Source organism: Callorhinus ursinus, unplaced genomic scaffold, assembly GCF_003265705.2.
Source record: "Callorhinus ursinus isolate GAN/ISIS: 27379988/994484 unplaced genomic scaffold, GSC_fseal_2.0 scaffold1, whole genome shotgun sequence".
Classification (NCBI taxonomy): domain Eukaryota; kingdom Metazoa; phylum Chordata; class Mammalia; order Carnivora; family Otariidae; genus Callorhinus; species Callorhinus ursinus.
Window position 1 is genome coordinate 103,928,010 of NW_027397063.1, and position 26,935 is coordinate 103,954,944.

Genomic DNA, 26,935 nt, shown 5'->3' on the forward strand with positions numbered 1-26,935 from the left:
AAACAATGAATCATGGAACACTCCATCAAAAACTAATGATGTAATGTATGGTGATTAACATAACAATAAAATAAAAACAATTCACAGTAAAAAAATTGATTTCCAACTTAATTGTATTGTGATTATACAATGTGGTCTATATGATTCTGATACTTTGAACATTTTTAAAACATGTTTTATGGTTACTATTTGTAAATATTTTATGTACTTTAAAAGTGCATATTTTTCCAAATATTGGGTGCAAGATTCTATGGTGTCCATTAGGTGAAGTTGTTAATTTTGTTGTTCAGAGCCTCAGTATCTTTCCTTTTGGTTGTTTGCTTGATCTATAGTATCCATGAAGATTATATGGGCGTATATTTGTATACTAATTTGTATAATCTTATTTACATATTATATATTTATGTATCTCAGATATGTGTATCATATATATATGTGTGTATATATATATATCTCAGAAAACAGTGTTTGGCACATGGATGTGATTTATAAGTCTGTAACATAGTGGTTTAAAGATGGTTCAAAGATGGTTTAAAGTGGTTTAAAGATGTACTCTGGAGTCAGAATGCTCAGATTCAAATCGGGACTCTGCCTTATTAGTTGTACAATCCTAGTCAAGTTTACTTACAGTATCTGTGCCTCAGTTCCTGAATTTGTAAAGGAGGAATAATAAGAGAGTGTGTGAGCCTGGGTGGCTCAGTCAGTTAAGCAGCTGGCTCTTGATTTCAGCTCAGATCATGATCTCAGGGTCCTGAGATCAGCCCCATGGGTCAAGCCCCACACATCTGGCTCTGTGCTGAGCATGGAGCCTGCTTAAGATTCTCTCTCTCCTTCTCCCTCTGCCCCCACTCCCCTTCTAAAAAAATAATATTAAAAAAATAATAGAGGTGTTATGCAGATTGTGAGTTGGTACATATAAAGCTCTTAGAACCCGGGTGACTGAAATTAGAACTCAGTGTAGCTGGAGCAGATTTGGGATGGCTGAGACCTGGAAATACCACAAATATAACAGAAGGGGAAGGGAGTAAAGGAATGTCCTACAGTTCTAGGGAGAAGATAGGGTCAGAAGTCTGGGGAGGGAAAGTAGGCAGAGGTAAGAGGCAGGCATTTCTAGGCTAGACAAAGTGCAAGATAGGCCTGCACTTCCTTTTGTCACATATTTGGAGAATGTAAACATAATAGCTGTCAGAATCAGGTTCCTGACTGGCTCAATGGGTTAAGCGTCTGCCTTCAGCTCAGGTCATAATCCCAGGGTCCTGGGATCGAGCCTTGCCTTGGTCTCCTTGCTCAGCAGAGAGCGGGCTTCTCTCTCTCCCTCTGCTGCTCCCCCTGCTTGTGCTCTGTCTCCTTCTCTCTCTCTCTCTCTCTCTGTTAAATAAATAAATAAAAATAAAAATAAAGAATCAGGTTCCTAAAACCTCAGCCTCTGGCCTATATACTTCCATCCCACTGAAAAGCCACAAGGAAAGGGGGCAACTCAAGGGTGCTATTATGAAAACCCTAACTATTTATATTCAGAATGACTCTTGCCAGTTCTACTTCCTGCTTTGTGAGATGAAACTGAGAATTAGGGACAAGATCCCAGTCTCAGAGGAACGGGGGTACTTGGTAGGAAACTGAGGCAAGAAGTCAAGCTTTAGTGTGTAGTTGGGCGGGTGGGGGCAGGGCACAAAAGAGCCTGGCCACTGAGATCCTTTTATTAGATGTGGTGCCTGGCCACTGCGGTCAGAGCCAACCCAAGACTGACCCAGGGAAACATAACCAATTCAAGTCCAGTGTTTTTTCTGCATTAATATGAAAACACACACACACATCTAATTTCACTCCTGTCTAAAATCACACTGAATTTATAATAAAGATTTTTTAAAAGACATAAACCAACAAATATGCAAAGATCAGGAGAGGAGACAACAGCAATAGAATTGTGGAAGCTACAAAGCATACTGATAAAACATAACTGACAAAACCAACCCATGAAACATGAAAAGCCCAAGCTCTGGGAGTCAGGGTGAGGAGCAGAGAGCCAGCATAATTTACATGTCAGAATCTTCAAAAGACTCCCAAAAGGATAGCACCAGATTCATCTGGAACTGGGAGTAAAGGAAGAGCAGCACTAAAACAAGAAGGACTGAGTGACTCCCTGTATCCCTTCTCCTCTCTATGACACTAGAAAGTGGCAGACATTTTAAAGTTCATTCTCTGGAAAAGGTAAAATAGAGGGTCTCTGAATTGGAGGCAACTAAACTCACCAAAGATATGGACACTGCAGCAAAATCAGAGATATTAAGTGACTGGTGCATCTTGAATGAGGAACGCTGAGAGACACCTGCCCCAAAACCCTTTAATCCACTCAGATATCAGAATACTGGTAGCCAGCATTTTACCTTCCAAGTTGGAGCCTCTTGTAGGGAGTCTGGCCAGTGCAAGAGGGAAAACTTAGATACTGATTGTGGTAGGCTGAATAATAACCCCCCAAAATGTCCATGTCCTAATCCCGGGAGCCTGTGAATATGTTGCCTAGAAATGGATTTTGCAGATGTGAATAATTAAGTATTTTTAAATGGGGGAGATTATCCAGGCAAATCCAATGTAATCACAAAGGTCGTTATGGAGGGAGACAAGAATATCACGTTCAGAGAGAGAAGATACAAGTATAGGAACAGAAATTGGACAGGGGAGAAGCTGCTACACTTCTGGCTTTGAAGATGGAGGAAGGGGATCAATCAAGGAATGAAGGCAGCCTGTAGAAGCTAGAAAAGCTCATCTAGAGCTTCCAGAAGGAACTCAGGCTTGCCAACATCTTGATTTTAGTCCAGTGAAACTGATATTGGACTTCTACACTCCAGAACTGTAAGATAATAAACTTGTGTTGTTTTCTGTCACTAAGTTTGTAGTTATTTGTCACCACAGCAATAGGAAACTAATATAGTGACATTTGCAATTCTTCAACAAATAGCTCACCCAGTTTACCCAACAGTGAGGTTCAGAGTCAATAAGCCCTACACACACACTCAACTTGCAATCAGCTCTTCCCTTCATTCATAATCATGAGCAGATAGACAAGGGTCCCCACAAAGCTAAGGAATGCCTCTTACATGAAAGATAGAGACTAAAGCAAGTATAAACAAACACTGATTTGGAGGAAACAAACTTGGAAAGAAGAAAACCTTAAAAAATATATATCATGAATTCCTCACAAAGATAATTTCTGTGTTCATGAGAAAAGACAGGAATGCTATTTAAAAAGAAGCATTCAAAGAACAGCAACAACAACAAAAAACTCTTAGAAATTAAGAATAAGATAGCATAAATGAAAAACTCAGTAGAAGATTTGGAAAATGAAGTCAAGGAATCACTCAGAGACTAGAGCAAAAAGAATAAGAATTTTTTTTTAATGGAGCAAAGACTAAGGAAAATTAGAAAACCAGTCAGTCTAAGAAGTCAAGACCAAATAATATGAATTTCTAGAAAGAGATAACAGATAAAATGGAGACAGAAATAATTTTAAGATTTTATTTATTTATTTATTCATTTATTTATTTTAGAGAGAGTGAGAAAGAGCATGCATGAGTGGGGAAGGGGAAGAGGGAGAGGAAAAGAATTTCATGCAGACTCCACACTGAGCGTGGAGCCTGACTTGGGGCTGGATCTCACGACCCTGAGATCATGACCTGAGCTGAAACCATGAGTCGGATGCTTAACCAAGCCACCCAGGTGCCCCCTGTAAGAAATAATTTTAATGCAAGAAAAAACCTCATGAAACTGAAGAGCATGAGTATCCAGATAGAAAAGGTATACCAAATGAAGTTTTAAAACCTCTGACTGAAAGAGGATATTCCATAACCTTCTGGATAAAAAAAGAACAGCTCACATAGAAAGTATAGGGAATCATACTGGCTTTGAACTTCTAAACAGCTAAATTAGAGAAAGACTGGGGCAATGCCTTTTACATTTTGAAGGAAATTATTTCCATGACACATGACATTTTCTGATGAGTAAGTTCTCAAAATATCACCTTCCCAGGAAGCTCCTGGAGAACACACTCCACCAAAATGCGAGAATTCTCCCTCCACAAAGAGGAAGAAGTAAGGTTCAGGAAACAGGAGATAGATTACAGAGGAGAGCTTAGGGGAATTCCCAGAAAGAAGGAAAAGAGTGTCCCAGAGTAACACCTGCTCACCAGGTGTAGAGCAACCAGTCCCCAAGCAGTAGGACTTGAGAGACAGATAGGTCAAGGGCAAGAGCCCTGCTGCAAATGTACCATCCTTTTAACTTAAGGACGGCATGACTGGGTGAGATTTTTATCTCTACTTGGTCTAGCTTCACCAGTGCTGCTGATGTTCCTGATCTCCCTTCTGTTGTCCACCATTTGCATGGGCTGAGGACACTCACTTCACTCTTCGGGACTGTTCCCCAGCCCACTCCCAAGGGCGGGCAGGCCATGGGAACCACACTCATTTGCACTGTTGCCTCTTTTCTAACACAGACAAGTTTATGTTTGCTATTATTTTTTTCTTCTTCAAAAGTAAATAACATATTGTTTGGGGGCCTGAATCTATCAAGTCCACAATGGTGGAAATCTCATGGAGGAATCTTTTTGTTTTTTAAAAGATTTTATTTATTTATTTATTTGACACAGAGAGAGAGAGAGGGAGAGAGAGAGACAGTGAGAGAGGGAACACAAGCAGGGGGTGTGGGAGAGGGAGAAGCAGCCTTCCCGCCGAGCAGGGAGCCCGATGCGGGGCTCGATCCCAGGACCCTGGGATTATGACCTGAGCCGAAGGCAGATGCTTAATGACTGAGCCCCATCATGGAGGAGTCTTTTGTTAGCTCCTCCGAACTGGAAAATGAGGCTCCTTGGAGCCTTTGGTGTTCTTTGTTATGACAGGGCAAGTCTCACTGCTCTGCCTCTGAGTTCTAGACCTACTCTTCACCTATTTTGGCAGAGGCAGTAGTACCCAGCCCTAGGGATAAGGGCAGGAAGATTGAAGAAAAACATTTGCAAGAATCCTGGAGGCAGTTCCTGGTATCGTGGGTCAGTTTCTATAATGTCATAAACCCCTAAGGATCAGTTCTTTGGATCTGAAGATCTGAAAGGATAGCCAAGGGGAAAGAGTAAGACAGGCTCAAAGAGTTCAGGGACCCAGGTAAGGTTACTTTCATTAATTATAGGTTTTTTGGAACTCAGTGATTAGAGATAAGGTTTGATCCCTTATGTTAGTAAGAGTTATAAGCCACTTGGGTGGCTCAGTCAGTTAAGTGTCTGCCTTTGGTTGAGGTCATGGTCCCAGGGTCCTAGGATCGAGCCCCCCATCAGGTCCTTGCTCAGCAAAGAGTTTGTTTCTCCCTCTGCCCCTCCCTGCACCACTCCTGCTCTCTCAAATAAATAAATAAAATCTTAAAAAAAGAGAGAGAGTTATGAATGAATGATAGTAAAATCATTGAGTAAAACTATGTTTGGGGAATAAGACATTCACTCAAATGTCACCTTTGAAATTACTTATAAATTACAAAGGGGGAAAAGATACCTTTTGAATGGAGACATCTGACATCACCTTCTCTAAGTGACCCAACTGAGTGGAGCAGACATGTCAGTGCCTCTCGCATTTCCCCCTGGTTCACCCTATAGGGCTTCTGCAGATAGTCCAAATACAGGCAGATGACTTTCTGCATTTCTCTACCTGAATATATTCTCTGGGTGTAGGAGCATGCTTGCACAGCAGATGGGAAGGCCAGAAGTGCCTAGGAGTCAACAGCCCAGCAGTGACCCTCCAGTGGTAAATTCCATACCCTCCTTGCTCTTCAATAGGACAGTTCTGAGGGGTTATTATTACCAAGTTTCTCAAAGAATCCCCAGCCTGACTGAGCCCCAGTTACCCACAGCATTAACTCACTCACTTTTTGGCTTCTCTCCCTTTCCTGCTTCACTTCCCAGTGCCAATTAAATGTAAATATTGGAGCACTTTCAAGTCATTGAAAGTAACAGAGAACTACTCAAATTACACACAAGGTCTTGACAAATAAGGATCTGGCAGAGTTAGGTTAGCAAATGTTTGAAGAAATGTCAAATTGTGAGAGGTTAAATGTGTCAAAAGAATAATTTGAGTATGATAGATTTAGAGATGCCCTTAGGATTCCCTTCAATATTTAGGCAAAATGACCCTCCCTGTGAAGGTGCTAAATATATCAAAAGTGAAATGAAGGAGTCTACATTGTGCTCTCTTAAAGCTTTGTCAACAAAAATGATAACATTTAAATCCAAGTAACACTTGATTTGTCTTAGCTTCATCCTAAGATTTGGTGCAGACTTATAGGACCAATCTAAATTGTGTTAAATATTAGATGAAACCATGTGAAACTCATCTTTATAAATCAAAAAAGTAGGATTTCAACTGATACAAAGTAAAATAAGCTTATTCTCTTAATTGGTTTCATTTCTAACAATAAAATACTAATCAAGTATTTTATTTCCAGTTTCAAATGGATTTACTTTAGGTGGCCATGTTTCAGTAACAATGATCTTTGGTTATTTTATCTACATTTGGGTTTACAATGTCATTTGGAGGGCAGAGGTGGAATGCATCCACCACTCAGAAGACTACTTCATTGGGAGAAAAGTCATCCTGAGGTCCAAAGGATGAATTACAAATTAATTTTTGCCATCAACCCACTTTTTTTTAGCTGATAGCAGCTGAAGAGTTGTGAATGTGACACAGTGTAACTGTCTTAATAAGAAACACACCAAGACGGTGCATATTCTAGTGAACACAGATATTCTCAAAGTCATCAACCTGGGAGATTACATAGACATTTTCACAATAAGGTTATGGTTCCAAATAGTTGTTGGGTCTTCTCTTCTGGTCGCCCTAAAATTCTGTGGCAACAGTTTTTTTTATAGTTAAATTTATTTATTTTTAATTTTTTTAATTTAAATTCAATTAATTAACATACAATGTCTTGTTAGTCTCAGACGTAGAGGTCAGTGACTCATCAGTCTTATACAATACTCAGTGCTCATTATATCACGTGCCCTCCTTAATGTCCATCATCCAGTTACCCCATCCCCTCACCGTCCTCCCCTCCAGCAAACCTCAGTTTGTTTCCTGATTGTCTCTTATGATTTGTCTCCCTCTCTGCTTTCATCTTGTTTTCTTTTTTCCTCTCTTCCCCTATGAGCCTCTGTTTTGTTTCTTAAGTTCCACACATGAGTGAGGTCTTATGATAATAGTCTTTCTCTGATCTACTCATTTTGCTTAGCATAATACCCTCTAGTTCCATCCATGTCATTGCAAATGACAAGATTTCATTTTTTGATGGTTGAGTAGTATTCCATTGTGTATATATACCACATCTTCTTTATCCATTCATCTGTCAAACGACATCTCGGCTCCTTCCACAGTTTGGCTATCGTGGACATTGCTGCTATAAACATTGGGGTGCAGGTGCCCCTCCAGATCACACTACATTTGTATCTTTGGGGTAAATACCCAGTAGTGTAATTGCTGGGTTGTAGGGTAGCTCTATTTTCAACTTTTTGAGGAATCTCCATACTGTTTTCCAGAGTGGCTGCACTAGTTTGCATTTCCAACAGTGTAAGAGGGTTCTCCTTTCTCCACATCCTTGCCAACAACTGTTGTTTCCTGAATGGTTCATTTTAGCCATTCTGACTGGTGTGAGGTGGTATCTCCTTGAGGTTTTGATTTGTATTTCCCTGATGCCAAGTGATGTTGAGCACTTTTTCACGTGTCTGTTGGCCATTTGGATGTCTTCTTTGCAGAAATGTCTGTTCACATCTTCTGCCCATTTCTTGATTGGATTATTTGTTCTTTGGGTGTTGAGTTTGATGAGTACTTTATAGACTTTGTATACTAGCCCTTTATCTGATATGTCATTTGTACATATCTTCTTCCATTCCGTCAGTTGTCTTTTGGTTTTGTCAACTGCTTCCTTGGCTGTGCAAAAGATTTTTATCTTGATAAAGTCCCAATAATTCATTTTTGCCTTTGTTTCCCTTGCCTTTGGAGATATGTCTAGCAAGAAATTGCTGCAGCCAAAGTCAAAGAGGTTGCTGCCTGTGTTCTCCTCAAGGATTTTGATGGATTCCTGTCTCACATTTATTTTGAGTTTATTGCCACAGACTGCAAGGATGTTTCAACATCCTTTCATCCATTTTGAGTCTATTTTTGTGCATGGTGTAAGGAAATGATCCAGTTTCATTCTTCTGCATGTGGCTGTCCAATTTTCCCAACACCATTTGTTGAAGAGACTGTCTTTTTTCCATTGGACATTCTTTCCTGCCTTGTCAAAGATTAGTTGACCATAGAGTTGAGGGTCCATTTCTGGTTCCCTTGATCTATGTGTCTGTTTTTTTGTCAGTACCATACAGTCTTGATGATTACAGCTTTGTAATAGAGCTTGAAGTCTGGAATTGTGATGCCACCAGCTTTGGTTTTCTTTTTCAGCATTCCTCTGGCTATTCAGGGCCTTTTCTTGTTCCACACAAATTTTAGGATTATTTGTTCCAGTTCTGTGAAAAAAGTTGATGGTATTTTGATAGGGATTGCATTGAATGTGTAGATTGCTCTAGGTAGGGTAGACATTTTAACAATATGTGTTCTTCCAATCCATGAGCATGGAATGTTTTTCCATCTCTTTATTTCTTCCTCAATTTCTTTCATGAGTGTTCTATGGTTTTCCAAGTCCAGATCCTCTGCCTCTTTGGTTAGGTTTATTCCTAGGTATCTTACGGTTTTTTGGTGCAATTGTAAATGGGATTGATTCCTTGATTTCTCTTTCTTCTGCTTCATTGTTAGTGTATAGAAATGCAACTGGTTTCTGTGCATTGATTTTATATCCTGCGACTCTGCTGAATTCCTGTATCACTTCTAGCAATTTTTTGATGGAGTCTTTTGGGCTTTCTACATAGAAAATCATGTCATCTGCGAAGAGCGAGAGTTTCACTTCTTCTTTGCCAATTCAGATGCCTTTTATTTCTTTTTGTTGTCAGATTGCTGAGGCTAGGACTTCTAGTACTATGTTGAACAACAGTGGTGAGAGTGGACGTCCTTGTCATGTTCCTGACCTTAGGGGAAAAGCTCTCAGTTTTTCCCCCATTGAGAATGATATTTGCTGTGGGTCTTTCATATATGGCTTTTATGATATTGGAGTATGTATCCTCTATCCCTACACTGTGAATAGTTTTAATCAAGAAAGGATGCTGTACTTTGTCAAATGCTTTTTCTGCATCTATTGAGAGGATCATATGGTTCTTATCCTTTCTTTTATTTATGTAGTGTATCACACTGATTGATTTGCAGATGTTGAAACATCCTTGCAATCTGTGGCAATAATTTTTTTAATTTTTTTTTAAAATGGCAGTTACTCATCCACTGAAGATAGGTTGATTTTAGTAATGTGGTAAGTAAATAAGCCAGGCAATATATTTGAGAATACAAACAAGAAATGGGGTTTGTGTTTTTGTCTGGCCATGCTTTCTTTATGTGTGGTTCTACCATCAGCCACAGACACTCCTCATTCATTATACTGCCCTATTTTATAAATGTCATTACCCCCCTAGTGACTGGCATAAGGCTGGGCACATAAAAACTCTCCATAAGCATCTGCTGAATGTTGAATAAATAAGTGAAGACATGACTTCCTATTTATGAGTGTCATTCACATGTACCGTGAAGTAGAAATGGCTCATAGTTAGTAAACAAAAGGGGCAAAAAAATTTTTTCCCAATACAGTTTTCTATTAATTCCACCATTTTATATCTCAGAATATCTCTGAGCTGTACCAGACTTCCTCAGTACCTCCCCCACAAAAGTCCTTGATTGCTCCTAAAAGCAGGAGTGGGGGCTCTGCTAGTTTTGGTTAATCTGGCTATTTAAAATTGTTCTGTTTTCTTTGAAGAACTTTGATTTACAAAATCACTGTTTGCTCATTCTTACAAATACTAAGGGAACTTGGACAGGCAGGACTAGCCAGCATTGTATTGTCATAGCAGGAAAAAAAAGTTTACTCATGCACGGTTGTATGATATTTGCACCTGAAAATAGGAAGTAGGAATATTCTGAAGAATCTGCAACGTGGTGTCCACAGGGCCACCAGGTCCTAGTTCCATCAGGTCCTTATCTTATAACTTAGTCTGAAAACCATCAGCAAAGTAGATAAGATAGTGAAGCAGAGTGACATTCAGGTTTGTGGATATGGAAAGATCCTTTAAAATAATCTGGCACAACAGTTTGTATTGAAAAGGAAAATGCTTGAAGTACAGAGAGGATAATCCACTTTCTCAACATAGCACATTTTTTGTGAACTTGAGCTCTGGAGCCCAAATACCTGGGTGTTCAAATTCTGGCTCTGTCTTTCACCAGCTGTGCAGCCCTGGGCAGAAGTTTTTTTCTTTCTTTTTTTTTTTAAGATTTTATTTATTTATATGAGAGAAAAAGAGAGCACAAGCAGGGGGAGGGGCACAGGGAGAGGGAGAAGAAGACTCCTGCTGAGCAGGGAGCCCAATGTAGGGCTCGATCCCAGGACCCTGAGGTCATGACCTGAGCTGAAGGCAGATGCTTAACCGACTGAGCCAATCAGTCGCCGCCTGGGTGGGAGTCTTGCCTTCTCCCTGCTTTAGTTGTCTCACTTTCAAGGTTATAGAGATTAAATGAGTTAAACTCATGAAGTGCTTAACACATAGAAAGCACTCCAAAATTGTCATTATTGTTGCTGCTACTGTTTTTCCAGGTCACATAGCCAGTTTCAGGGTATCCTACCATGCATTCATTCAACAAATATTCATTAGGCACATACTTTGTGCCGAACACAGTTCTAGGTGCTTAGGGATACATCAACAAACAAAACCAACAAAATTTTGTGCCCTTATGGAGCTTACATTTTAGTATAAAGAGACACACAATAAATTATAAACCTGATAAAGAAGAAGATTGTATAGTAACTTGGAAGATACGTGCTGTGGACAGAAGGAAAAGTAGAAGGGAATCCCATGTGCGAGGGAGAAGAGAAGTGGAGCAGGTGTTGCTATTAAATCATATAGTCAGGGTAGCCCTCATTGAGAGGGTGACATTTAAATTAAGACCTGGTGGAGATGAAGAAGGGAGCCATGAGGATACCGGAGGGGAAGTGTTCAGGCAGAGAAAAGAGTCAGTGCCAAAGCTTTCTGTTGCAGGTGGGGCTGGTAGGTCCGAGAAGCAGCAAGGAAGCAAGCCTGGTCAGAGCAGAGCGAGTGAAGGAGAGAAGAGTGGAGATGGGAGAAAAGAGGTAATGTAATGGGAAGTGAAGTCATTAAGGAGCTTTGAAAGCCATAGAAGGGATCTTATACTGCAGGAAACAGGGAGTCATCGCAAGACTTTGAGAAGAGGAGTGACCTGATGGAATTTATGTTTTTAAAGGGTCACTCAGGCTCCTGTGTTAAGAACAGACTGGAGGGAGGCAAGAGTAGAACAGAGAAACTATTTAGGAGGCTCTTACAGTTCCTTGGAGGGACACAATTGTGGCTTGAACCAGGGAAATATCCGTAGAGGTGGTGAGAAGTGGCTGGATTTTAGGTTATACTTTGAACAGGTGGCAGACTGGTTGTGAAACGTGAGAAAGAGAGGAGCTAAGGATGAATCCAACATTTTTGACCTGGCTTTATTCGAGGACTGGAGGTGCCATTAACTGAGATGAAGAAGGCAGTGAATGGAATGAATGGCTTTAGGAGGATGAGCAAGATCATTCCAGTTTAATAATTCTTATTCTCGTTTCTCTGTAGGGAAGATACTTTCCTCTTCCTAGCTTCTTTCAAGATTTTCTCTCTAGATTTGTTCTTTTGTGGTTTGAATATGATATGCTTAAGTATAGGGCTTTGTTTTTGTTTTTTGGTATTTATTCTAGCATTTGTTCTCTAAGCTGCTTGAATTTGTAGTTTGGTATTTGTCACTAATTTTGGAAAGTTCTCGGTCGGTCCTTATTATTTCAAATATTTATTTTACTCCATTTCTTTCATTCTTCTCCTTCTGGCAATCCAATTTTGTTATAGCTTTTGAAATTATCCCATAGTTCCAAGATTGTGTGTGTGTGTGTGTGTGTGTGTGTGTGTGTGTGTGTTGTTTGTTTTTTGTTTTCATTCTTTTTTCTCTTCGCATTTCACTTTCGGAAGTTTCTATTGACTGCTCTTGAAGCTCATTGATTCTCTCCTTGGCTGTGTCCAGTCTAATGAAGCCTCAGAAGCACCTTTATTCCTATTACAGTGTTCTTTGATTTCTAGCATTTTCTTTTGATTCTTTCTTTTAGAATTTTCATCTCCCTACTTGCATTACTTCTCTAATGGGTTTAAGAAACGTTGTTGATTTCCAGTTTGTCGAGTGCTTCTTGTTATAAGGATGGCAGTGATGACTTCCAAGCTCCTAACATGTTGGAGCTAAGAATGAAAGTCTTAGAAGTTCATATCTGGGCATGTTGAGTTTGAGGTGTCTATTAGGTTGTTGCTATGGAAAGTATGGTTCATGGACCTGCAGCGCTGGCATCGCTAGGGAGCCAGCACAGAAATGCAGAATATTGGGCTCCACCTCAGACCTACAGACTCAGAATTTGCATTTTGAAAGACCCTCAGATTTTTCTGGGGATTCATATGCACATAAGTGTTTGTGAAGTGCTGTACTAAACAGCTAAGTGAAGATGTCGAGTAGACCACCGTATATACTGGAATTAGGCAGAGAGGTCCAGGTTGGAGAGATACATTCCTGAATTTTTGTCATGTTGATAATATTTTAATAGTAGCCATGTTATGGATTTTTTTTCCCTAGGGGAAATTAGTGTCAGTACACTCTAATCCAACCACAGGACTACGCCTATAATTGACTAAGTTGTGTTTATTGCTTGTTGCAATGAAAGACAACACATACCATAGAGAATCACAAAGTATCTCGGAAAGAAGTTGTTACAAAGGATTTACAGGATTGGTGCTTGTGTTAGGTGTTTTGAGGGATGTTTAAGGAAGCAGGGCTTTGCTCTGGATTGGATGCAGGAGGGTCGATTCTATGATTGGATGTCTTAAATCTTATCTATAAGTCAGGAGGAACAAAGCCAAGCTAAAGCTACAATTGGTGAAGAAGCATTAGTCAGTTACAGCCAGGATAAGGGAATGCTTGGTTATTTTAAAGGTTTGGACAATGTTCATGTTCCTCCTGTGTGTTCAGACATTATTTTGGAGTGGACCTATTTTTGTCTTGACTCATTGTGCTCACAGTGGTGTAGTCTGATGTTAGAGTTCAGGAAATTTTATGTCCAATAGGAGAAGAACACCAGGGTCTAACTGTGAGTCCCAGGACAAGGCCCAGCTGATAGTATCAGGCCAGCTCCAAATATCAGGGCCTGCTTTTCTCTTTCCTCTTGGTCCTCAGCATTTCCCACTCTTTCTTTCTATGCCTTGTTCTGTGGGCATCTGGTCCCTCATGGAGTCTACCCCATACTGTAAAAGCTTGCAGTTTACATAGATCCAACCTGAGAAGGACACAGGGCTCTAGCCTAAGTGTACCTATCTGCCCCGGCTGCCTGTTGCTCTACTTATTTAAACTCTTCTGATCTGGTTGATAGTTGCCCAGAGTTGCCCAGAGTAGGAGGTGGGGAGTTTAGTAGTAAGAACATCCACCAGGCTTTAAGGTCTGGGTTTAAATTTGACAATAACACCTACTTGCTTTGGTCAGTTCTTTAAAACCCCCAAGTTCTAGTTTCCTCAACTATCAAAAGAACTTAATGAAGTTTCCTTTCAGGATTTGCCGACACAATTAGAGTTACTGTTTAGAAAGTGACTAAGGACCATCTGACTTTCAACAAATAGTTGAAACAGAAGAAACTTGGCAGAAGAAACAGAAAGAATGGAAATGGATGTAAATGTTGCTAACATCTTCCTCATTGTCTTTAAACTCCCCATCCTGTTCCCACATCATTTATATCCCATTGGTCTGCTTTGTTGGAAGATACAATTAGAGTTACATGCTCAGAGCAAAACTTAGCATTTAGTGATAATATGGAAGTATACGCACTTAAATTATGGAAGCCAATTAATAAGGTCACACAGAAGAAACATTTGATTTGGAATCCAGGGATTTCTGTTTGAACCCTGGCACCATAACTTGGAAGTGTGCATCATGCAGTGATTTCCTAGACTTTCTGAGTTTTAGATACTTCATTTATTAAACAGGTGTGAGAGTTGAGGTGAAGGAGAGTGTTTTGAAGATGACATTTTGAAGAATAATTTTTAAAGGTAATTTTTATATATTGTAAAGCTTTTTTGCAAACATAAGGTACTAGTGTCATTAGAACCTTATGCATATTTTCATGTGCTCTATTTCTTCTTAAACAATTTCCAGCTGTGGAATGGCAAAACCAGGAAGGAATCCAAATTTTCCTCCAAGGTGTTTGAACTTACACCTTTGGGCCAAATTCAACAAAGCTTAGCTAAGTAAGTTGCCTTATGCTCTTGGGCTACAAACCAAGAAAATAGCCAAATAATGGTGACCAACTTGAAATACTGCTGTACCAAAAGACGGATCTATTGAGGTCTATGCAGGAAGGGGACAGAAATTGTCATCTTTCCAAGCCATAAAATATAACATCACCTATGAAAAAGCACTGCCTTCCAATCTCACCCATCCACCGCCACCCTCACACACGCACAAAAAGCCAGTTTTCCTAGTCATTTCTTGAGAAGAACAGTGAGTGTTTACCAGCACCATTTTCATTGTCTTGGGGAGAGGATGCTTAACTTTCTTTGATAGGCTAGAAGGTAAGTCCTCACAGCAGCCAGGAGCTTTAATTGTTACTACCTTTCTGTTACAGATAAGGGGACTTGGGTTCAGAATGATAATGCAACTCGTCCTAAATCACATAGCTAGTATACGGTGGAGTTGGGAACTGGGGATACATCTGCTTGATTTGAATACACTAGACTTTGCACTTCTTGGGGTGCTTACTAAATAAAAAGAAAAAAAAAAGGCAGCTGAGTGGGTTTTCTATTATCCATGTTCCAAAGTAAAATTAATGTTTCTGGGAGGATGAAGAAAGAAGACACAGAATTTCGGGGTACAGGGACATCGGAAAGCCCATTTAAGGAATCCCTCCCCCTGACTGCTGGGTGGTGGGTCTTTCATAACTCCTGGTCTAGGCTACAGTGACAGGGAAGGTCATAAGCTTCTTCCATATACAGAGCTAAATATGTGAGACTAGAGCTTCCAACTATTCCAACCATGGGTCTCCTCCTTGAGGCCAGAGAGGCTGTCCCTAATCCCTCTCTCATGTGAGACCCAGCAGGTCTGATGTGAGTCTTCTCTCCAACCCTTTCAACTGTTTCCCCAAGGTACCACTTGTGAAACCCTTCCTCTTCTTGATTTTCCTGTGGGCAGCTTTTCCACACACCGAGGTCCCTCCAGGCTTAGCTTTTCTGAATTCCTTCCAGCATCTGCTGGTGACATTAAAACCTGCCAAAGCAGTGGACTGTTTACCCAACTTGTTTTTAAAATTCACCTATGAATTCACAAATGTGAATAATTTTTGTGATACAACAGCCTAGAAGTTTTGATTTCTGTAAAATTTAGCAACTATTGCTTATAAGGAAGAATCAGAGTCCCGTTATTTTTTAATCCAAGAAAGAAAAAATGCAAATACTTTGTTGATTTTTTAAAATCAAGTAATATAGAAATGTATCCTCCTTGTAAAAAAATAATTTAAATATAATAATCCTCTCTCTTCTCAGAGCTGTATTTAGTTTGATAGGTACCCTTTTGGGCACCTTCTTAAGTGTGTACAGACATCTGTATGTGCACCCAGGAAAAATATACTTTGATTTTGTGTGTTTTAAAAAATAAATGAATTACATTCATAATAGAAAAAAATGCTACAATTGGAATGAAGGAAGTAGACTTCTAGGCAGTGATATATAAAGGTCTCTAAGACACGTAGTTGAGGAATAAAAGCAAGCTGCAAAATAATACATGTTATATGATTGCCCTGCCTTCAATTTCTAAGTGTGGGTTTCCAAACCTCAATCAGAATACCACTCTAACTGCTGAAAGGCATTGTGGCTTTCCAGTTGTAAAGTCTCAAACAAGACCCAATGGTAATAGGTATCCCAATAAATGATGGTATACAAATCAGTGACAAAGATTCCTGTTCCTTTCCTTACGTACTGTAACTGTAGCCAAGGGACTTTATTTATTTGTTCCTAAAAATTTTAACATTTCTTCCTTGACATTTCTAGAAGATAACACAGAATAAAAAGAAGTAATCTCTAGGATTTATAATCTAATGGTGGTAGAGAAAATACATGTACATTTAAACAACAGTACAAAACTGTGTAGTTGATTACCAGGCCTGGACACAGCTGGTGAATTCAGAAAGAGAGAGGTGTCTACAGGCTGAAATAATCAGGGAGGTCTTCACTGAGGAGGTAAAGTTTCAGGAAGCTTGAAAAATGGGGACAACTTGGAGAAGCTGTGTCCCTAATAAGTCAACTTCCCAGAGGGAAGGGATCCTGTAAGTGAATTATGGAGATGAACGTGGAATATCAGATTAGGGGCAGATTATGGACAGTCTTAAATTTCAAGAAATCTGAGAATAAAAGTATTAAATGACAAGGAATTTAAATTAACATCTAGAGCAACGAATTATTAAAACTAACATGTAATGAAGAATTTGGGAGAACGTGGAGGCTGGAGAATAAATTGGAGATGATTCTTATAACCTAGGAACAGATAGTAATTGTTGGGGGATGGTGTCGGGGGATAATCTGGTAGCCCATCTACCCAGTAATTCAAGCAAGCTCTAATACTGGCCAAGCACCAGTATTCTCAATGGGTTGTGCAACATTTCACTCAGCCTGACTAATGAAAACTAAATGCATTTGGAATGGAAATGACGTATGTGTAGATGAAACATGACGGGCTCTTATGCAACTCCAACTTATGTAAATGGACACAAATAAAGGAAGAAAGCCTGGATTATAAAAGAAAGGCAGGCATCACTCACTTAGACTCTCCAGGATTAAGGTTTGAAAATGAAGGCCCTTTTACCATTAATCTTTCTGGTTTTTATTAGTTATCCAGGTTGGGCAAAAGATAGGCACTACAGCATAGGCATTAAAGAAACCACTTGGAACTATGCTCCTACTGGTAAAAATATGCTCAATGGGAAGCCTTTTTCAGAAGATCAGTAAGTAATACCTTTGCAATGAAAAAGTTACTCTCAGAAACAGAAGTTGGTAATTGTTATTCACTGATAAAATGCTAATGAAGAATTTCCCATCGTTGACCCTTTAAGGGCACATTTGCTATTAGAACTGCTTCCTTTGTTTTCTTCATAGAAATCAGAAATTATTCCTTCTTAGAATTGTCACCACTTTTGCCAACATGGCACAATATTTCAAGGATCATCTCTAATTCTGTGTTTATCATCAATTTTGTTTGTGTGGTTCTCAAGATATAAAATAACACTTTTCCTTCTGATATGGAGGGTATGGCAGAGATTCTAAAATTGCAGCTCTGTTCTTGATTTCTCTTTTCAAGTAATTGGGAGGGAGAAATCTAGTGGTTATGCGTGGGGGTTTGGATTTACCATGTTTGTTGGCCAAAAAGACCCTAAGTTTACCGGCAAATCCACAAATCCGTATAAATAGGTAAACAATTCTAAGTCACTGGGATCGATCTAACGCTTGAGATCTAAAGTGACCTTCAAGTGGGATTAGAAGCCTTTTTGTGGCTCAGTATGGAGAGTTTGGTAAGTCTTGTAAACCAAAATGCCACGCATATTACTTGCTACACTCGTATTTGATTCCTTCATCATAGACCCCACGTTCTCCTTGTTTACACCACCTTTTTTGATTCCCTTCACATTTCCTCCCGTGTCTGAGTTTTGTCTATCAAAATTAGGCTGTAAGGCTTCTTACTTCTAGTTTCAGTTGACTTAACATTTTTTTTCTTTCCTGTCAAACTTTGTTAAGATTCTTTTTGTTTCTTTGTTTATTTTTTACAGAGAGTTTCAGTCCTATAAATTTCTAACACGAAGCCAAGACAGGATAGGATCTGTTTATAAGAAGGCTTTGTATTTTCAGTATACTAATGACACATTTCAAACAATCATTAAAAAACCATCCTGGCTGGGATTTTTAGGGCCGATAATTAAGGCAGAGACTGGAGACATGGTTTATGTTCATGTAAAAAATTTTGCTTCAAGAATGTATAGTTTCCATCCTCATGGAATCACCTACACTAAAGAAAATGAAGGTAAGTGGATCCTTTTTTCTTATATTTCTGAGCTGTTGCTTATGGGAAGTATGAGCCCAAGACCTCAGGGAAAGCAGGGTAATTATGAACTGGGAATAGTTTGGGGTGAATACAGACTCTTATTTTTGATGTCTTTAATGTTTATACCTGACAGCCCTTTTTCAATTTTTCATCTTGAGTAAGTGCCCACCCTTGTGCAATTCTTAGGAAAGAAAACACACTTTTCACTCACAATAATAATAATACAAACTAATGAACATTCATGGCTTACTAGAAAAAGCATGGGTCACATTTTTTTTTTTTTTTGTAAGAGATGCTCATGAGCAAATGTTAGGTTGGCAGAAATACTATTCTACCCCCACCTCATTTCATTTTCTAATAGATGAGGATTAGCTTCTTGAAAGGATCAGTGTCAAGAGAAATCATTATTTTCCAGAAATACTATTCTACCCCACCTCATTTCATTTCCTAATGGATGAGGATTAACCTCTTGAAAACATCACTGTCAAGAAAAATCATTATTTTCCAGACAGTATCTTGTCTCCTACACATCTACACTCACAGCTGCCTAATGGTGTTAGAAAAAGAAAGGGAAGAGAAAGCCAACAAATAAGGTTTTATGTTCACCATGGAGCAGGGGGGTACTCGGAGATGGGTTAAATATGAGAGGTTGGCCATGCTTCAAAGTCTTCTATTGAATGTAAGAACTTTATTCATAGTTATGAGGACTCTAGCCTCAAGAGATAAAGATCTAAGGCAAGAATTCTAGGAAAAGAAGAAAGAAAGAAGAGAAAGGCCCCAGATTCAGAACTGAGGTAATAGCTCAGGGTAATGTAAGCTATGCAGAGGGCCACTTTTGGGCTCCAGTGGTCTACTTGGAGGACACATGGATGCCTCTTGATGCCCTGGGTCCCAAGTCTGAAGAAAATATGGAAGCCCTCTCAGGAGTCTAGGTTTCTGTGTCTGAGGTCTAGGCATATAGTGGATATTCAGTAAATATTTTTGGAATCCATCAATAATGGTGATAATAGTCTGCAATTATACTGCCTATCTCATTCCAGTTTCGTCTAGAAAATAGACAAGCTGGATATTCAAGTGGAAGCCAGCTAAGGAAGAAGAGACAGGAGGCAGGAAAGAGGAGGGGAGAAATGCACACTTGATTCTAAAAATAGAAATTAACATACATTTATGGCTTACTAGAGAAGGCATGAGTCACATTCAAAATACAGTTGCCCAATCGTTACTCTGACCGCAGTGTGGATAATGTTTCCTAGGTGCCCTCTATCCTGATAATACTACGAGCCAGCAAAAGGAAGATGACCGTCTGCAACCAGGGGCACGATATACTTACAAGTGGTTTGTAGACGAAAATCAGGGGCCTGGCCCCAGTGACAGTAACTGCGTGACAAGGATTTACCACTCCCATATAGACGCTTCAAAAGACGTGGCTTCGGGTCTTGTTGGACCAATTCTGACTTGCAAAAGAGGTAATATATTTTTAAAATCTCATTGTAGCAATAGAACCAGAGTAAGTGGGCTCTCCCCCTGCTCTCCTCGTGGAATTTTTCTATCAAATGAGCTCCCCTTTCCTGCCTTAACCTTGATTCTTCAGTCAAGAAAGTAAAGTTGCCCTCTCAGACTCCGAGCACTAGATGGCGATGGTGAGTCCAACACCTCAGTTCAAGTCCAGATTGGTCGCTAGATGGTAGTCAAATCCAGTGAACTTTTCACAAAATGACTGACATCTTTCTCCTATAGAGAAGTGTTAAACCAGCAGGGTTGAAGAAAGTAGGAAGCCGAGAGGCTGTTTGCCTGTTCCTTGCATGCATTGTTCCTTAGAATTCTGTCTGTAGGTGTACAAGATTAAGTTGAATCAGTTAGAATCACCAGTTTATTTCATGGCAAAAATAATTGTTGCAAAGAGCAAGTTTTGTTATTCTTTATGTTTCAGGCACACTGGATGGAGACACCGAAAAATATATCGACAGGTCTTACGTTTTGATGTTTTCCATAACTGATGAAAACAAAAGCTGGTATATCGATGACAATATTAATACATATACTGAATCTGGCAAAGTTAATGCTAACGATTCTGACTTCCAGGAGAGCAATCGCATGCCCTGTAAGATTAAAGAAAGCTTTCTTATTCATCATACCCTATAATTCTAACTTCGGTGATTCTATTTAGTGATTTCCTTTTGTTCAAGTTTGTGTGGTTGAGTTTACATTTTCCAGTTTTCCCTCAAGGTACGCGAGTTGATATGCAAGGCATCTAGTAAATTTTGCTGGTTTGCAGAGTTTCATTGCATGTAAAGTTAGGTAGATGCATTTGTTTTCTAAAGTCTGATCTTGATCAAAAGGAGATGGTAAAAAACAGGAAAGATATAATTTTAAGGTAATAAAATATTTTGGAAGAACAAAAACATAACTGACCAGGTATTTTATGAAAATGTGTTTCTTTAAAAATGTGTTTCTACGTAAGAATTTTTCAGAAAGGCACTCTCATTCTCTCAGTCCCCCACCCTTGTTCTCTTCTTTCCGGGACTTAGCTTCTTTCTATTCTTTTCCCCTCTTCACTGACCTCTGCCCTTCGTTCACTTTTCCTCCTCTTGCCTGTAATTCTTCGTGCTCCTGACACTTCTAATTATATACAGTATTTATGGCCTTTTCATGTTTGAAACACCAATCAAATCCCACGTTAGATTATGCATGAGGATGAAGCTGACACCGCGAGGTTTGTGTAATGAGGAAATGTGCTATAAATGTATAGTATTTGGTCCTCATCTACCGTGTGTGAGACATTAGCACACGTTTGTTTACTTGGCTCAGTCAGGACAGCATGCAACTCCTGCTATCAGGCTCACAAATTCAAGCCCTGCGTTGGGGGTCGAGTTTCCTTAAAAAATAAAAAAATCAAATAAAACATATATTTGTTTTCAGCAATCAACGGATACATGTATGGAAATCTGCCCAATCTCACCATGTGTGCTGAGGACAGAGTCAAGTGGTATTTTGTGGGCATGGGTGGTGTGTTGGACACACACTCCATCTATCTGCATGGACAAACTCTGATATCGCGGAACCACAGAAAGGACACCATTACTGTCTTCCCTGCCTCGCTGGAAGATGCCTTCATGGTGGCCAAGGGCCCTGGAGAGTGGCAGCTGAGATGTCAGATACACGGTAGGGATTTGTGACCTTTACATAACACAGCGTCAGAGAATTTTCAACGTTGCAACCCCTCACAAATACCTTCTCTTCCAAATGATTGAAAGCGATTTCTAGGGAGGTGATGGGGTTGCCTTTTGGAAAGGCAGTGACAGGATCAGAACTGGAACCCGGGTCTCTAACACTTAACTGCATAGTAATGAACACTTCTAGGTATATAGGGGTGCTTTGTTTCATGTGCACAAAAAAAACTTTTATATTTATTAGCCCTCGAGCCTTACAAAAAGCCTGGATGGCAGAGCAGGTATCATTACTGTTTGTTTTTAAGTTGAGGAAACAAGTTTCAAGAGGTTAAAACATGTGTCCAAAACCCTGTAGGAAGAATTGCCAGGAATATTGTGGGACTAAATGATACTAATCCAGAACTCAGGAAACCTTTGTATTTCCGTTTATTTCCCTCTTCAATCACACCCTCCATTGAATCATACGATGGCCAGTTATGAAGTCATTCATCTTTTCTATACTTAAATATGACCAAACTCTACATATAATCATGCACTCTTTTGTCTTACCTTTCGATCGAAAAACACGGTTGTTCTTACAACTGATTCACTTTTCTTTTTTTATACAAAAATGGGTTTACTTCTGGGATCAAACCTGTCTTCTAAGTCTCATACTTTGGTTAGAATCATGCTGCCACTAGTTACGGAAATAACTACACAGCAAGTATTTGTCAGGATTTCCTACGTGCTGGGACCCTCGAGGGCTCTGGGGAAAAAGGAGAACCACTCGCAGCTACTGCAGCTGGAGGACTGAGTTTAATGGTGAAAAGTTTCTCACTTAGAAAGGAATATCATTTTCAGGTGAAAATGGACACTCAATCCCACTCTTCTTATTTCCTGACTTTGCAGATGGTGTCTTCGAGCCAGGTCTGGCCCTCAGCTCTGCAGAAAGAATAGGGTCAGCCCTTGGCACAATTGAGAAGCTTCTGAGAGTCCCTTGGCTGATTTGATTGACTCCATAGCTTTCCCCTGTATTTAATCTCTTTCCGTGTCCTAGAGTTGTGTGTGGTTTTTAAAATTTACTTCCAGTCTTTTTAAAATTTGTATTTAAAATGTTTTTATTTAAAATTTATTTAATATTTTATTTTATTTTATTAGTAATTACAAGAATACATGAATAGACTTTGGCTGGAAAGAAAGGAAGGATGGAAAGAGGAAGGAATGAGGTGGGGGGTGGATTCGGGGGGTGGGCCGTAGGCAGAAAAAGCAAAAATCTAATGTGATGTAAGGGAGCCAGCTCATACCAGCTCAAGAGGGCAGAGAGTTAAGTCAGCCAGCTGGTAAACTCTTGGTAACTTCAAACTGGTCACAGTGGGAGTGTTTAGACCACAAAAATTAGCAAAATAAATCAAATATGGAGTCTTTTTGTCTTTAGAGAGCTGGTTTAAGAACACACCATTAGTCCAACCCTCCCATTGCCATCTTTGTTCCTCTCCAGAGAGTAAACACTGGGTCTGAATACTTGCAAATCTGTTCACTATGCATTCTCACACAATATATATGAACATGTAGAAACAAAAAAACACATGGCCATATTTTGTGTTTTGTTTTACATAAGTAGATCATGCTGCATATAATTTTCTGCTGTTGCTTTCTTCACTTATCAATGTTTTGAAATCTTTTCCCTGACATTCCACATACATCTAACTTATTCTTTTACACTGTTGTATAGTTTTCCACACTGGGGATGTATCCTAAGTTATTTACCCAATTGCCTACAGATAGGCATTTAAATTGCTTCCACGTTTTTTGCTCATTAACAATGTTATAGTTAACATCTTTTTATTTGTATCTTTTTATGTTTTAACAAATGCTGCCCAGATTGCCTTCCAAAATGTCTGTCCTAATTTACACTCCCACCAACAGTATTCCAAAATCAAAGCACAGGACTGGTGCCCTTGTGGAAAGTTACCTGCCTTGATTTTCTTTCTGCCGGCTCCTAGTTAATCTAATAAATCAGCTAATTCATTAGTGACTAATGGTGGTAATTTTATACCCCTGAGGAAAGATGTTTTTGGCCAAATAGACTCTCAAATTCTACTCAGTAGACAGGCACCATCTTCATCTAGGGACTGGTCCAAAGGTGGTGATTATTCCCCGGTAATATATGTTCCTCTAACCTTTATCTTTGCATCCTGCTTTTTGTATTTGTTTCATACATTTTAGGTTTTTACAGAGATTCCGTAAGTAAAATGCCACAAATTTCTCCAAAAAGGAGAAGGTGCAATATTGTTGGCTAAAATATAAAATATATATGGAATAAGAAAAATGTTGCAGTAACATTCTCTGCTTGGGTTTACTGTTTTTCAGATAGTATGAAGGCCTTTTTTAACGTAAAGGATTGCCAAAAACCTTCAACAGATGTTCCTGGGACATGTGTTATACATTACTATATTGCTGCTGAAAAAATTGTTTGGAACTATGCTCCCTCTGGTGTAGATTCCTTCACTAAAGAAAATTTAACAACACCTGGAAGGTAATAATTCAGTGATTAAAATATTCATGGTTAGGGGCGCCTGGGTGGCTCAGTCATTAAGCGTCTGCCTTCGGCTCAGGTCATGGTCCCAGGGTCCTGGGATCGAGCCCTGCATCGGGCTCCCTGCTCAGCGGGAAGCCTGCTTCTCCCTCTCCCACTCTCTCTGCTTGTGTTCCCTCTCTCGCTGTGTCTCTCTCTGTCAAATAAATAAATAAAATCTTTAAAAAAATAAATAAAATAAAATATTTATGGTTAAATAAAGATAATCTAACTTTTTCATAACCAGCTACTCCTAAGAAGGATTTAGGCATCTTATCATAAAAAGATACTGATAAAACAAAAGGAGAAAAATAATTATATCAATAATTGGAAGATGTTGAATTAAAAGATCACTACCACACAAAATTTTCCTCTAAATGCCTTGGCAGCCAGTGCAAAATAAAACATACTGCTCATTTTTTTCCCTAGCACTCAGTTTTTAAAATAGATTTATTATATGTAATTATGAGGCAGTGGATAATGTTATCAACAATTTTACAAAAATTCAAAACATTCTTCATGTATAATTTATGCTTTCCTGCTAAGATCTGAAGGCATAATTAAATTATTGCCCATGACATTTTTTATTACTTTTTTCTTTCCTATGGCATTCTTAAATCATGTTTTTGTTTTTTGGTTTTTGTTTTTAAGATTTTATTTATTTATTTGAAAAAGAGTGAGACAGAGAGAGAGCATGAGGGGGGAGGGTCAGAGAGAGAAGCAGACTCCCTGCTGAGCAGGGAGCCCGATGTGGGACTCGATCCCGGGACTCCAGGATCATAACCTGCACTGAAGGCAGTCGCTTAACCAACTGAGCCACCCAGGCGCCCTTAAATCCTGTTTTATAAATATTTTTTATTCCAACAGCACCTAAGAATATGTTACCAGTTACTATTTTAATGACCAAAAACTACGACCAAAATACATTACCACGGCACAGCATTTAAAAGTACACAAAAAGTTTTTTTGATAGTCCAACTGCTATAATTATATTTACCAACTCAAAGATTACAGCAATTTTAATCCTTCTGGTCTATTGAATGAAAGTTATATGTCAGAAAATATCAAGTTCTGAAACCACCAAGCAGTGTTTCCCATGGTAATTATTTTTCTCTAATTTACTCAGAGAAAATTTGTGAAAACTAAGAATGGTATGTCGAGTGAATATTTTCACTTCTTACTTCAACTCATCAATAAATTATTTAATCTGTGGGATGGAAATTTTATATGAAGGGTTATCTGGGCTTAGAGCAAAAATTAGATTCAGAGTTAGGTCCAGCTCTCATTTTATATTGACTAAAATAAGTATGAATTAATAGATTTTTTTTCAGCTTGCTTGATTGTCCTGGCTATGAAATTCTATGATGTGTTAGCATGACAAGTCACTACTTCACTGCTAAGGAGCTCTTTTTCTCAGGGGACCCCATTTAATTTTATTATAATAAAATTTTTTTTATTTTTTAAGATTTTATTTATTTATTTGACAGAGAGAGACAGTGAGAGAGGGAACACAAGCAGGGGGAGCGGGAGAGGGAGAAGCAGGCTTCCTGCGGAGCAGGGAGCCTGACGTGGGGCTTGATCCCAGGACCCTGGGATCATGACCTGAGCCGAAGGCAGACCTTTAACGACTGAGCCACCCAGGCACCCCTACTATAATAAAATCTAAAAAGAAGAATGACATCTCTCATCTTACTATTCTAACATCTCTGCACATAGTTGTTTTAGAAGTGGTGTTTGTTACTATCTGACTGGAAAAAAAAAAAGAACCTTGTGTTACAGAATAAAGTGTGTGGATAGACCGCCAAGTAGACAGACATAGATACTTATATACACACACGCATAGATAAAAGACTAAGAAATCCATGGAAAATGTTGACAGTGGTTATATGTAGATAATGGGATTAAGAATATTTTAATTTGGGGGGGTTTTCTTCTTATTTAGTTTTCTTATTTTTCAAATTTCAAAAGCATGCATTGCTTTTATAAATATATTACAAGTAATTTAAAACAGATTCTTGCTTTCTTTTCACGTGATCACTGTTAATTTAAAAGTTCTTTGTGTATCTGCTTTCTCTGCACAGTGAATCCCAGGTACATTTTGAACAAAGCCCAACCAGAATTGGAGGATCTTACAAAAAACTGGTTTACCGTGAATATACAGATGCTTCCTTCCGAACACAGAAGGCAAGAGAGGAGCACCTTGGAATCCTTGGTAAAATTCCCTTCATAGCTCTGCAGGGTTATAACCACCGTTTATACATATTCTGTGCAATCAAAATAGTATTCACATCTCACAGTTTTAGAGATTTTAGGCTGTCATCTTACAACCTTATGAAAACAGTACATTCTGATTCACCCAATTTTAAACTACATTCTTTTGTCCCTGTACATCCAATAAGATTAATATATTCATGTGATCCAGAGTGACTTTCTAAGACCGTGAATCATCTAGAGCTCTTGCAGTTGGAGGCATTCCTGGTTCATGGCATTATCTCTTTAATTTGTTCCTAGAAGAAACTTACTCAAGTAACACACCTGACAATTGTTTGTGAAAACCGAGGACAATTACTAATTCTGTTGGTCTCTAGGCCCTGTTATTAAGGCAGAAGTGGGACAGATCATCAAGATCACTTTTTATAACAAGGCTTCCATACCACTCAGCATTCAGCCTCATGGACTACGTTACAAAAAGAGTAACGAGGGCTCCTTCTACAAAACGCCTGGAGGAAGTAAGTAATGCTTGAGGGAGGCCAAAACAAGCCACACTGCAATATAATGTCAGCTAGAAAATAAAATTTCTCCTCAAATCATGATGCAGCCCACTTTTCACATCATAACAGCACTGTGTCCTAATTATGGCCGTGATTCCTTTAGCCCCTTTCAGCTGTCACCCAAGGTGCTACAAGGTGAGC

General features: G+C 39.1%; 1 protein-coding gene across 3 annotated transcripts in view; it reads left to right on the forward strand.

Annotated features, from left to right (window-relative positions):
* The first annotated feature begins 5,102 nt into the window (after window positions 1–5,102).
* LOC112830702 (ceruloplasmin-like) overlaps window positions 5,103–26,935 on the forward strand; it is a 42,341-nt gene continuing 20,508 nt past the window's right edge. For 2 of the 3 annotated variants that reach the window (XR_012374849.1, XM_025880717.2), the window contains exons 1-8: window positions 17,054–17,208; window positions 18,028–18,278; window positions 19,553–19,765; window positions 20,230–20,400; window positions 21,219–21,461; window positions 23,819–23,984; window positions 26,105–26,235; window positions 26,612–26,752. Coding sequence is in view for 2 of the 3 variants with exons in the window: in XM_025880717.2 (XP_025736502.2) it covers window positions 17,054–17,208; window positions 18,028–18,278; window positions 19,553–19,765; window positions 20,230–20,400; window positions 21,219–21,461; window positions 23,819–23,984; window positions 26,105–26,235; window positions 26,612–26,752 (1,471 nt within the window). In the remaining variant the exon portion in view is untranslated. Of the gene's footprint in view, window positions 5,148–14,372; window positions 14,465–17,053; window positions 17,209–18,027; window positions 18,279–19,552; window positions 19,766–20,229; window positions 20,401–21,218; window positions 21,462–23,818; window positions 23,985–26,104; window positions 26,236–26,611; window positions 26,753–26,935 lie in introns of those variants that run through there. The other variant, XM_025880727.2, reaches the window with a different exon arrangement.